The sequence below is a fragment of the Trifolium pratense genome, linkage group LG5 (assembly GCF_020283565.1).
Source record: "Trifolium pratense cultivar HEN17-A07 linkage group LG5, ARS_RC_1.1, whole genome shotgun sequence".
Taxonomy (NCBI): domain Eukaryota; kingdom Viridiplantae; phylum Streptophyta; class Magnoliopsida; order Fabales; family Fabaceae; genus Trifolium; species Trifolium pratense.
Window position 1 is genome coordinate 17,001,758 of NC_060063.1, and position 12,676 is coordinate 17,014,433.

Below are 12,676 nucleotides of genomic sequence, written 5' to 3' on the forward strand. Positions count from 1 at the left end.
TCAGGTGATGTAGCTAGAGGATTGGGAAAGTTCATTTATTCTGTGGGTACAAAAGCAAAATTTGATTATGGGTCCTATTTCTTTCAAGAAACTTTAAGCCATGCTTTGACCTATGCTGTTGAAAAGCCAGTTGCTCTCCCTACTCTGCTATGCAATATCATCCTTGAGCAACACCTAGATATACTAAGAAGTACTGATGTTCCTTGTAAAAGGAAAGGGGTGTTGGTAATTGAGCAGAGGCTGCTGGATGGGACAAATGCTGCAGCAGGTGTTGGCACATCTGTCCAGGCTGGTGTACTTTCAAGGAAGCAGATGATTGCTGATCTTACTGAGACTAGCAGAGCCCTTGAGGCAAGAAAATTGAAAATTGATCGTGTGATTGAGGCACTAAAGGCTGAGGAGGCTGCTGAGACTGTTGAGGGTGAGCCTAATGAACAAGAAGGAGAAGGAACTAGTGACTCTGAGGATGGCTCTGAGGATGTGATGGAGGACTCTGATGAAAGTTCTTCAATATAGTTCTGATGTTTTTCTTATGATTTTCCTGATGTACTGTTGGTATTTCTTTGTTGTTCCTTTTATGGGCAAGGCCCTGGATTTCTAGCACCTGTGTGTGCTCTATGGTCTGTAATATTTGCACCCTGACACTTCTATTTCCTATGCATGATGTTTGTCTAAATTGTGGCTAAAAAGGGGGAGTAGTGTGTGTGTGTGACAAGTGTGTGGACAGATGTTCTCACATCTATTGACTGTGTTTGCATGAATTGTTCGTATGCTCGTATTGAGGGGGAGTGTGAGAAATATGCATGTACTGAGGGGGAGTAGTGAATATTCTTTCTTTATCTGGTGTACGTATGCATGAATTCAGGGGGAGTGTGAGTGATAATATCTCTTGATCGCCTGAATATATTTGACGACAAATGCTGTGCCAAGTGTTATGGCACCTGACTAATGAGTCCACTATCCATTATGACTGAGAATTTATTTTTCTCAGATGTTTTATGGGAATTTATTTTTCCTGTTGTTCTTATGATGAATGGATGCGCGTTAAACTATTAGGAGTTTATTTCTCCTACTTCTTAGCATCTACTATGGGAGTTTATTTCTCCCTTGTGTTGTTCCATGAGGCTAGTCGTGTTTTTATTCCGCTGTTGCATTGCCTCTGATGCTACTTATCTCTTTGAAGTAGTTTTATTGTGTGTTACTTTCTTTCCTAGTTGTGTGATCATGTTGACTAGAAGGAAAGGTAGTACTGTATCCCTCTATATACTGGTCTAATATTGTTTTAGCCAAAATTTGCCAAAGGGGGAGATTGTTGGGTTTTTGTATATTGGCTACATTTTGCAAAAACATATTTTAGCCAAGTGTTGAGACAAATGTGCTAACCCCAAGTGTTGTGACAAATGTTGTTACACTTTGGAACAACACCTGACTCTGTTCTGCGCGCGCCAGCTAGATATTATTATTTTCTACTCAATCTTTTGAAGATCTGTTTGAAGAATTGTTTCAAGGTTTCTTACAGAGGAAGGCACACGTGTTTAATGTGTTTCATGAGGCAGCCAAACCCTAGTTTTATTTTCCAAAGGAATTATATTTTTGGAAAATATATTTTTGCGGTTCAAAAATATAACTATTGTTTTCAAAAATATATCACTGCTGCCGCAATTCTAGAAGCCCTAATTTTGTCTTGAAGCCCAAGTCATTCTACTACTATAAATACGAAGGCAAGCATATGGTTTCAAGCATCTAAAATCGTGTTCTTACAAAGCGTGTGTTTAGGGATTTTAGAGTGTTAATTGTGAGCCTTTCTTGTGTCTCATTGATGCAAGCTTAGGACCTGAGTGTTATTGAGTTGTAAGTGTGAACTTCTCCTAAGCTTTGAAGTACGGAGATTGTTCTATTGTGTTGTGTGGTTTACTCGCAAGCTTTTAAGCAAGAGTGAATCCTAGTTTCTTAGGAGTGTGTCTCCACCTGTTGTGATTGTGAAATTGGATAACAACGCTGTCTGTGTTGTTAAGGTGGGAATTGGGACGGGGTCTCATATCTAGGAGTTCCTAGGTAGAAGTGTCATTGGGTAGTGATTAAGTGAGAAGTTGTAAACGGGTGAGTTTAGCTTCGAAGTAATACTGCTGATAGTGGACTTCATTCCTGGATTGGTATCCCCCAAAGTAGGCTTTAGGCTGAACTGGGTTAACAACTCTCTTGTGTTATTTACTTTACTGTTCGTATTGTTTTATGTTATTTGCTCTGTTTATAGACAAGTGTTGGCGCACCTGTAACAACATCTGTCTACAACAGACAAGTGTTGATACACTTTGATCAACACCTGTCCACTGTGTGTCAGGAATTTCATATACAAATATGAACAGAGCAAGCAAAAGAGAAGTTTTAAAAATACATACCAGAGTCCCACTTGCAACATCGGCAGCAGTCAAAGTTTTCTCGAGCATGTGTGTGTAAACCTTTGGCATTACAAAAAAGGGTATAGGTGCATCCCAAGAACCTGTCTGAAAACCTTCCTCCAACATTAGTCTATAAGGGGGATTTCTAAGAGGGCAAGTGATGGGAAAACCAGTGATGTTGATGAGTCTGATATGAAATAGGAAGAGATTCACAAAAGTGAGGACAACCCAAGCTCCAATACTAATCTTGTAAAGGTCTCGCATGCGAGACCAGCCATGAGTGAAGTAGATACCTGACTTATCCCTCTCAACTACCACCTGAACCTGATTAAGGTTAGTGTCTTGCAAAATAGCAGTGTTGCCGATCACCGGCCCAACACAACGTGCATAAATCCCTGGCAGTACTCCTCGACCCTGCACAATGAACACAATAATGGGATGAGGAACAATAGAATATTAAACAATTATTGCGAATAAAAAAAAACAAAACTACTTACATTCATTGGATCATACTCCATATAGCACGTCTTAGTCATCATGGCGTAAGATTTCACATCTTCATGTAGCCTATCATACCGATGTGTCATAGCTGCACATCATAAAAGAGTCACATATAACCAACACTAATGGCAACTCCATCAAAATCAGAATGTACAGGAAGTCTATCAAGATGGATGATAATACATTCAAGTAAAGACAATAGTTTTTACCATAATCCAACTAAACAACCATATCAAATGTACATAATGGAAATAGTAAGTGATAAAATGCAAATAGTTGTTGATGATAACGTTAAATTCCAATGAACATAAGAAGTTGAATAATAATCAAATCAAATATAACATAGCCATATCAAGTAGTGTTCCAATCATAAAAACAATCAAGTTGTATATGATTTAAAAAACATGTCAAGTTGTATATGGTCTATCCTAGCATCCATTAGTACATGACTAATCAAGAAACACGAATACTATTGATCTATCATAACATCCATTAGTCCATGACAAATAAGGAAACATGGGTTCCTCTACCAACATAAACACATGACTTGCTACTTCATAAGAGCAAGCAAAACATGTAAAACGCAGTTCAACACAAAGACATGTAAAAATTACATAGTTTAATCTCAAATAGCAGGATTGTTCTACTTAGTTCTAATTGTTCGTTATCACCTTTAATTATAAATAAGATAACATATCCACTATAAACCCTAAAGTGATACGATGATAATACACATAACAACTAACAAAATTGTGCAATATTTGTCATAGCTGATCATTTGATCAACCAAAAGAATATGAGTATAAAAATTCCAATTTTCCGATCTAATTACCTGATCAGACCGGTCTGATTTATTCAAAACACTGAATCCTCAGATCAAATAAAATAATATATAAGTGTTCATCGATCAAAAAATCACGGCAAATACTAAGTTAAATGTAGAGACATTGATGTCTAAAACACTAATAAATCGGACGATATCGAGCTAACAAAAATCGCTGACGCCAGTCGATAAATTCGTCATAACTGACCATTTGATCATCCACGGCAAATACAAAGTTAGATGTGGAGACAATGACGTTTAAAACATCGATAGATTGAATGACATCGAACAAACAAAAAACTCAAGGTTTGTATGACATATATTGTAAAGTGTCTAGACAATGACATTTAAAACATTGATAGAACATAATGCATAAAATCTAAGACAAACATTTGTTCATTAATACATACTCTCATCCACAAAGCTACACAATGACAACAAAGATTATATATTCCGAAACACCTCTTTGTAAACTACATTCCGAGCAGTATCTGGATTGTTGTCTGATTCATCAGTCAAAAGTACCTTTAAACCCTTTTGCGAAGTAACCCTTGAAAAAGCAACATACAACTGTCCATATGAAAAAATTGGCTGGGAAAGATATACTCCAACGTTTTTAAGAGACTGGCCTTGACTTTTGTTGATTGTCATGGCAAATGACACACTTACCGGAAATTGGCGGCGTTGGAATCTGAAAGGAAGTCTTTTATCTGAAGGAATCAATGACAATCTTGGAATGAAAACCCTTTCACCAATATGACTACCAGATATAATTCTCCCCTCGATAACATAAGTTCCCATCCTAGTGACCACTAACCTTGTACCATTGCCCAATCCGGAAGATTGATCTATATTTTAAGCCTTAATTTATGATTTGGAATCCCAGAGGAAACAATGGTATTCAAGAATTCCGGAGTATGCACATTATCTGGGATATCAACGGACGAATTTTTGTTACATGGAGAATCATAACTGAGATAAATTTTTTCGTCACTTGGTATCATGTCCAAAATATATTCATTCACACTACTAACCACTGAATTTGTTGGAGCTAAAATAGCTCTGTCACGGAAAAAGGATGGTTCATTCATATTATCCACTAAGTTTGGGTAAGTGTTATTAACAATATTAGCAAGAGGATCAGTGCCACCATCAATCAACAAATCTTGTGGAATATGAACTGCGATACACTCATCGTCCGCATGTCCAATGCTCCCATCACCAATTCCCAATATCCACTGAGAAAAATCCCTTCTCCTAACAATTTCTGAATCTTCACAATCCGCTAAGAGTCTCATGTTAGTTGTTAATGTTAATACCTCGCAAGAAGACCATAGAGGAGATGAATTTATAGTGGAGTGGACAATCTCGTGTCTTGTACCTTTGGGTATGACCGGGAGTATCTGACGGAAATCCCCGCCTAAGACAACAACTTTCCCTCCAAATGGGAATTGCCTTTCTTGCATAATATCCTTCAAAGTACGATTAACAGCTTTGAAACAATGTCTGTGCATCATAGGTGCCTCATCCCATATAATCAATTTTGCACAACGAATTAATTGCGCGAGATGATCAGATGGCCCTATCTGACATGTAGAATACTCATCAATGTTTAGCGGGATGGCAAATCGGGAATGAGCGGTCCTACCTCCAGGAATTAGTAAGGCAGCTATACCACTGGAGGCCACTGTGAGAACAATTTCACGTTTAGATCTCAATGCTGCTGACAACGCTCTCATGAACCCCCATAACCATTGAGGAAAAAGAAACCCGGCATACTCTCATGAACCCTTGTCATGATCTTATCATATATCTCCCGCTGTTCAGCTGTCATGGTTGACATTAGTTTACGATGCGATCGTAGTTTAGTTCATCATATATCAATCTATAATCTATTCCCTCTATCTGGAACTAAACCATCGTCTGGTCGAGGCATATCAGGAAAATCTTTAAGCCCCTTACCATTGCTCTGAAGCGCAATTTCAATCTCAGCCAATGCATAGCTTTTCAGCTGGTCGCATGTCAACACCAAATCTGCAACAAATATATAAATACAAAATATAAGAAACGAAAAACTTGTATAATTAATAGACATAATATAACCGGTCAAGACACACGATTCACCTGGTAGATTAAGAAGGCGTCGCTGCCTATACTGAATATCATCGCTAAGATACTCCCACGTACTATTCCAAACAAAACCAGGACGATGCAACTGATCCGAAAGAACCAAAGCAATAAATAACTGACGCAAATAACTACCAGTACCCCAGTAGCTAGCTTCTTTAATGGCTTGAACAAACTCCCTATCATCATCCATAAGTCCTAACGCAAAACATGCGTCTTTGTAATTGCTATATGTAACATTGTTGACTGTTCTTATTTCAGCAAAAGAGGTTGGACCCTTTATATAAGTCAAAATAGTCCTTAAATAAAATCTCTGACCAGACCCCGGAGGAGCAAAATGAAGTCTTCCAATAGAAAACCCCTTCTTACGCGGAGTCCATCAACGCTCATCCTTATTCCAAACAAATCTAGTAGGAAATTCATTATAAGTTAGTTGTCGTGCTTCTGGATATTTTTTGTTAGCCTCCATCCAGGCTATAAACTTACTACATTTAGCATATGGTTTTTCGAAAACATCTTCAATACAAGCGTCGTCAGGGAAAACCACAAGCTGCTCATCCTCAAGATGAAAAGTTAGCCTTTCAACAGATGGTTCTCTATAATTGACATCGAACACAAAAATCCTCCATACGGCCTCACATGCGGAAAGATATCGACAATCGTAGTATGTTCTTATCTCATCAATCATTCGAGCACCGAAACCATTACCAGAATCACTATAGAATCCAGCAGTGACATGATCATGACCTTTATTGATATATTTGAAAAGATATTTTATTGACCGAGATTGATTACACCACTCAACATTGATATGAGCATTATACTTCAGCAACAATTTTTTATTATAAGGAACAACAAACCTGTTATCAACAAAATGCTCACTCTTTTGAATATACACACCATTGTCCCTCCTCCGATACACAGGATAACCATCGGAATCAATGACTGTATGTCTGGTAAATTTCTTAGGAAAGTATTTGGAACACCGACCATGCTGCATACATGGAGATTTTTTATTCTGCTGTCCACATGGACCATGAATCATGAGTGCAGATACAACGTTAAATAAATCTGGCTCTCGGTTTATATCTGGAATTTCAGCAGATATTATTTTGTCAATACTATCTGGATAGACAATTCTATGTGTTTGGTAGTGGAACACCAAAATATGAGCGTGTGGAAGACCACGTTTTTGAAACTCAATTGTGTCGATCACTGAAATTTATACATAAAAATGTTGTTAACAATGAAAGAAAAAATATTGACATACTAAAAATCATTATGAATGGAGTGTTGATTTTAAAAAACCTAACATGCCTTGACTTTGCCAAAAATATCCCCACTCTTGATGTCTCTTATGAGCTGATCCAATTTAATCTTAAACAATCGGGTTATCAAGTCAGGACGGTCCGATGGTCTGAGATTATGAACTTTCAAAAAATCAACAACTTCTGGCCACTTATAGTTGCAAGTAAAAGTGATAAATATATCAGGATACCCAGCCCAAGAACAAATGGACATTGCATCTTGGTAGTTCTGTATCATATACCTCGCCCCACCAACAAAACTCGCCGGTAGAACTATCCGTTTACCTGTGGTGTTCGCATCACAATCCCCGTTAACAATAGCTTCGGTCAATCCCTTGTACATAGCAGCCCTTAAATCTTTCTGATGATCTCTCATATATCTCAATCGATCAGACTGTATTGTACTAAAGGAATCAACCAAAAACTGATGGAATAATCTTCGGGAAAAAACAACCGTGGATTCATCTTTACGCCTCTGCTGGATTGCATATCCAACCCACTCCAACTGAGTGATAAACTTCCTCTTCCTTCTAGACTTGTTCGGATTATCCCTGAACTCAATGTTCCTATTGTATCCATCTTCCCCTCGAGGAAACAATAATGGATACTGCAAGGGCCAATAACATGGTTCAAATGTTGATACACGCTGCAAAAGACCAGTCCGAGTTTGGACAATAATATCTCTATCGAAGTCGGCAGCATCAAAATCACCAACAATCAATGCAGCAACCTCAGAAACCGATGGAAGATTATACCTCCTACCATCACGAGACCGCTTGCCTAGAAGACGTAACTTAACAGTCGGAGCTTCTTGTAAATGGATGGTGTCTCGTATCATAGTATAAGCGCGAACATATGGATTACCACAATTATCCAACGACTCTCGTATGTCTCTCACAATGGATGACTTGAATGCAATTGAATCATCTGTCATCCTATAAGATAAAATAGAGTAAGTAACTATAAAGTACATGTAAACAATAGAGGGGAAAACTAATAAAAATGGTAAATTACCCAACAGCTGTCATCCTATTGGATATCTCATTTTCGGTGTCGTATATATACAACTGGGCGAATTTAGGAGGCCTATCCGGCAAAGGAAGCAAACCTCCAATTAGATGATAATTTTCACCATTTAAAACAAACGCAGGTGGTGCATTTCCATCGTTAATACTTGTGTGAACTCTACCACCCATGGATGTAAAAGCAAACATACTATTGAAAGACCGAATATTTTCAAGGAAAAAATTGCTTCTACTATCACGACCATGGTATAAACTATATAGTGGATGAGGCAATTGCTTGTAGGGTGCAAGCTCTATATCCCCTTGACTACAGCAAAGTGAAAACTTGGGATTGGTCCTTGAGCTCTTCTTGACGCGTTCTTGATACCACATTATTGCACCACAATCTGGACATACACAATTTGGCTGACCGATATTGAAATATTTGGGGTTCTCAGATACTGCACATACATTGTTGATAGAAGTAAAATGGTTAAAAGAGACATAGTAGTAGATTGCATTTAGAAAAGTCAAACAAAAAAACAAATAAGTAAACACCTGAATTGGAAGGTGGTAATTCATAAGACCCATAACCACCTGTGTCATCAGGAGATGAATACTAATAAATCAAGTGTCTGCTTCACAACAACTTATATAGAAAATATGAAACACAATGGAAAGACTAATACCACAATTAAAGGGCACATCAAATTGCTCATAATTAGTTGTACATGTCACTTGAGTATGACAATTGTGGGAGTCCAAGAAAGCATTAGTATCTGAAAACAAAAAACACATTACACAGATCAATAAAAGATACCTTATCATGAAAGTTAAATGACCAAACTTATAAAGAAGCATAATTTATGTCATTTATGTGATCTATGTGATATGATAAGAGAAAGTGTATGTTGTATAAATGAATGGAGCAAATGTATCCACATGATGTGAACGATAATACTAACAATATGAGATGTAAATAGAGTCAATGGCATAGTGAATGTATAAGGTATGTCAATAGAGAGAACAAATCACCATAATTACCAACACTCATCATACAATTATAGTTAAGGAAAGATAAAACAATACCTGAATTATAAGGTATATCAAATTGCTGAGTATTAGTTTCGCAAATCATTTGGTCACCATCAAAGTTATGTTGAATTGAAGCATTGTCATCTAGAGCATATTGTGGCAAGGTAAAAGACAACAAAAGACGATCATTAGAACAAATAAGCATGGATAGATGAAAAGATCTGCAGAAATATGTTAGCAGATAATACCATTATAGCTGCATGATGCATGGGAATGTATACTATTAGTAGTCTTAAATATGTTAGCCATATGATGATGAGATAAAGACCCTCTAGCCTGAGAGATACCACACAAAGTATTTATGTGAGACAAACATGAGTGAATGCATTGGATCTTCTATTTATTATGGAGTTATTTATAAAGGAATTAAGCTCTAGCTATCCAAAGGAATCACTTCACATGTAGGGTTATAATTTACATCATGAATTAAGTTGACTTTATGTTATACATCCAAAAAAATACACACATGTGCAATGCCCTCATTGGCAATAATAGTTGCTAGAGTCTTACATGAGAGTTAGTTAGTTAGAAGATATTAACCATGGTTAATGTATGTAAAAAAGTCAAAACTATGGTTAAGTCAAATACTAAATCAATAGCAAAATATGAGACATCGATCCATGATTGACAAAAATATTTGCCAAGTTATATAATAAGATACGTTACATAGTAGCACATAAAGGGATGTCACTACAAACCATCCACCAAACATTGTACAATACAAAGATAATTAAGGAAGGGTACACATTAGATAAACTAACAACCACACTTAGACACATAAGTAATAAGCCAATACAATCACATTTATTTTAAAACAACGGAAACATGATGGTAGTCACAGTCACTTGGCATCCTCAATCTTCACACATGAAAGATTGCCTTGGTTTGTAGCTACAACACGATCTTCACCAAGTTCAGAAGCCCCTTTTCCTACTGACTTGCTGCTAGAAGGCTTGACTATGTTGAGTGGAGCAACATCCTCTTGGTCAAGATCAATAACCCTCCTTGCAGTCGATTTTCCAGAAGCAGTGGCATCACACCCATCAATCACAAGCTTCTTCTTACCAGCCAACTTGCTTGTTGGGGTCTGCCCAGAATTAGAGGTCACAGTGTCTGCTTTGTTACTTGATTCCATTCCATCAAGTGCAGGCTAAACATAAACAACACAAAAGAATTAGTAATCCAAAATGACAAAAACAATCATAACCAACTAAACAAACGCTCAAAGTAATTAGAACTCACCAATTAAGAATCATCTCCTAGCTCAAACAACAAATGATCAAAGTCAGTGTCATCAGCACGATCATCTAGCTGAAACTTAAACATTAAAATTAGTCTTTCGATAAAACGAAATCAAATATACACGATTGATATTGAGAGAGAATAAATCTCACGTTTATCCCATGGAGTGAAGTGAATCTTTTGATAATATCCTCATCAGAAGTAACCTTTTTCACAGTGTATCCGCGCCAATTGCGATACAAATTGGCATCGGTCACCTCGACTTTAAAAAGCATCCATTTGTTAACAAACATATCAAGTTCTTTAGGGTAAGCAGGAGAGCTAGGATCCTACACATAAACATCAAAAAAAGATATCACTAATCAATATAATTTCAATGAACATGCAAATTAGATAAGATAACAGAAAATCAAGGTTACATTATTCATAGCATCTAGCAAATCCTGAGCTGTCAGTCCCACAACTTGAAAAACCACACGGTCAAACATCATAAACGTTATTGATCCTGTATCATCAATTACCTGGAGATGAACCTTGTACCTGTAATGCATAATAACAATGTTAATTATATGCTTGATCAAAGATGATTCTACTCCAAATTCCATACCTAGGCACCGCAGTTCGTGGCATTTTACACTTATCACAGTACAATTGTCCTGCAACAAAATTGATCCTAGAAGCACATTTAGTGCAGGCCTGATAAAACCACCCAGAGTCCATATCAAACTCACATGCCCAAGCTAACACAGAACCATAGCATTTCTATAACAAAAATACGATGTGGAATTTCCAAGTTAGCAAGTGAAACACATAGTAAGCAAAAAAAAAAAAAAAAAAGAACAAAAAACTTGGAAAACATGTTTATAACCAATATCTAACCTGAGTGGATTCAATTAGATCCTCAATAGTCATCCTAGGTGTCTGCAACAAATCATCAGATATACTCAGCACAGGGGGTCCAGACATCTGACTAACAACTTGAGTCAATTCTACATTTGCAGCATTCATCCTATACCAAGAAGTAGCAAACAAAAGAACAATAAATTTACACAATTGATCAATCCAAAAACGAATTAAAATAGTAGGGAAAATGGACACACTATAACCACCTCTCTATGTAGCCAGCCACTTCAGGCATATCAGCATTCAAAAATAACTTTGTTCCATAAAAAGAGTTGGAAATTCCCATAAAATCTGATGAATGATGGACAATAAATTTAGTCTATACATATCAGAATATGGTAAACTCAAAAATACGAAACCACCCTTACCAAGATACTTCCTAAGCTTGCATAGTTGTAAAATAATTATGACTGGTAATGATGGATCATGGCCATCAAGAAATCGCTGCATTTTCACAGCATGATCATCCCACAAAGTACAATGTATCCTATTCCCTCTTCACAAAACAACATTAAATTAATGGTTTAATACATAAGCATCAATTGTAATCAATAGCTAGAGTATTAAACTCACTCTAAATCTTCAAGTGTTGCATCCATGACCTTACTTATTTTTCCATTTTTCTCAGTCTCTTTCATAGCATTTTTTTCAACAACATGGCCAATAACATCTAAAAACACAGTGACATTAAAAGCACAACTCAAGTTAACAATCTAACTAACCATTTTGTCTAAGTATTAACTGTAACTAACAATGATCAACAAAACATACCAAGGAACTGATCCTCCCTAGTAGAAGCGAGAATTTCACTGAAAGGCATGAAATTGAAATGATTTGGGGGTATATCAGTAGCCTTGACCTTGATCATCTTAGTCCCACGCATGAAATTGAGTTTGTGTTTATGAGGAGTACTCTTGAAAGAAGAGTCATTCTTACCAACCATAAACCTTTCCACAACATAAGCAGCACCTTCCTCAATGTCATCCTTGAATTGGGAGAGCAAGTCTTTTCGGACAGTTGCATATATCTTTCCACACTTTATATATCAAATATATACAAAAAAGAGTCAATTGAAAATCATACTATAATTCAACAATAATAACCATACTTATACACAAGAACAATCAATGAACATACATCTTTATCCATGAAGATCATGTGAAGGGCCCCTTCCTCATTAGGATTGGAACGATCTGGTGTAGACCATAGATTGATTACCCTCACTCTCAACTGAAAATCAATTTTCCCACCAGTAATTTCAGATACCTTGGTCAT

The 12,676-nt window shown here is 36.8% G+C and overlaps 1 protein-coding gene and 1 pseudogene across 1 annotated transcript; both read right to left on the bottom strand.

The window, feature by feature from the left end:
• Window positions 1-932: 932 nt before the first annotated feature.
• Window positions 933-2,986, bottom strand: LOC123886137. Its single transcript, XM_045935477.1, has 3 exons — window positions 2,897-2,986; window positions 2,400-2,813; window positions 933-941 (listed from the first exon to the last, which is right to left on the bottom strand). Exons 1-3 carry the CDS (start codon window positions 2,984-2,986, stop codon window positions 933-935), a joined length of 513 nt encoding a protein of 170 aa, XP_045791433.1.
• A 1,181-nt stretch (window positions 2,987-4,167) lies between these two features.
• Window positions 4,168-12,676, bottom strand: LOC123886138 (annotated as a pseudogene).

What these genes read in the sequence shown, in the direction of transcription:
- LOC123886137 (XM_045935477.1), bottom strand. Translation starts at nt 2,986, where the DNA reads ATGACACATCGGTATGATAGGCTACATGAAGATGTGAAATCTTACGCC. An exon ending in TGGAGTATGATCCAATGAAT is followed by an intron (nt 2,814 to 2,896) that starts GTAAGTAGTTTT and finishes TTCATTGTGCAG; the next exon opens with GGTCGAGGAGTACTGCCAGG.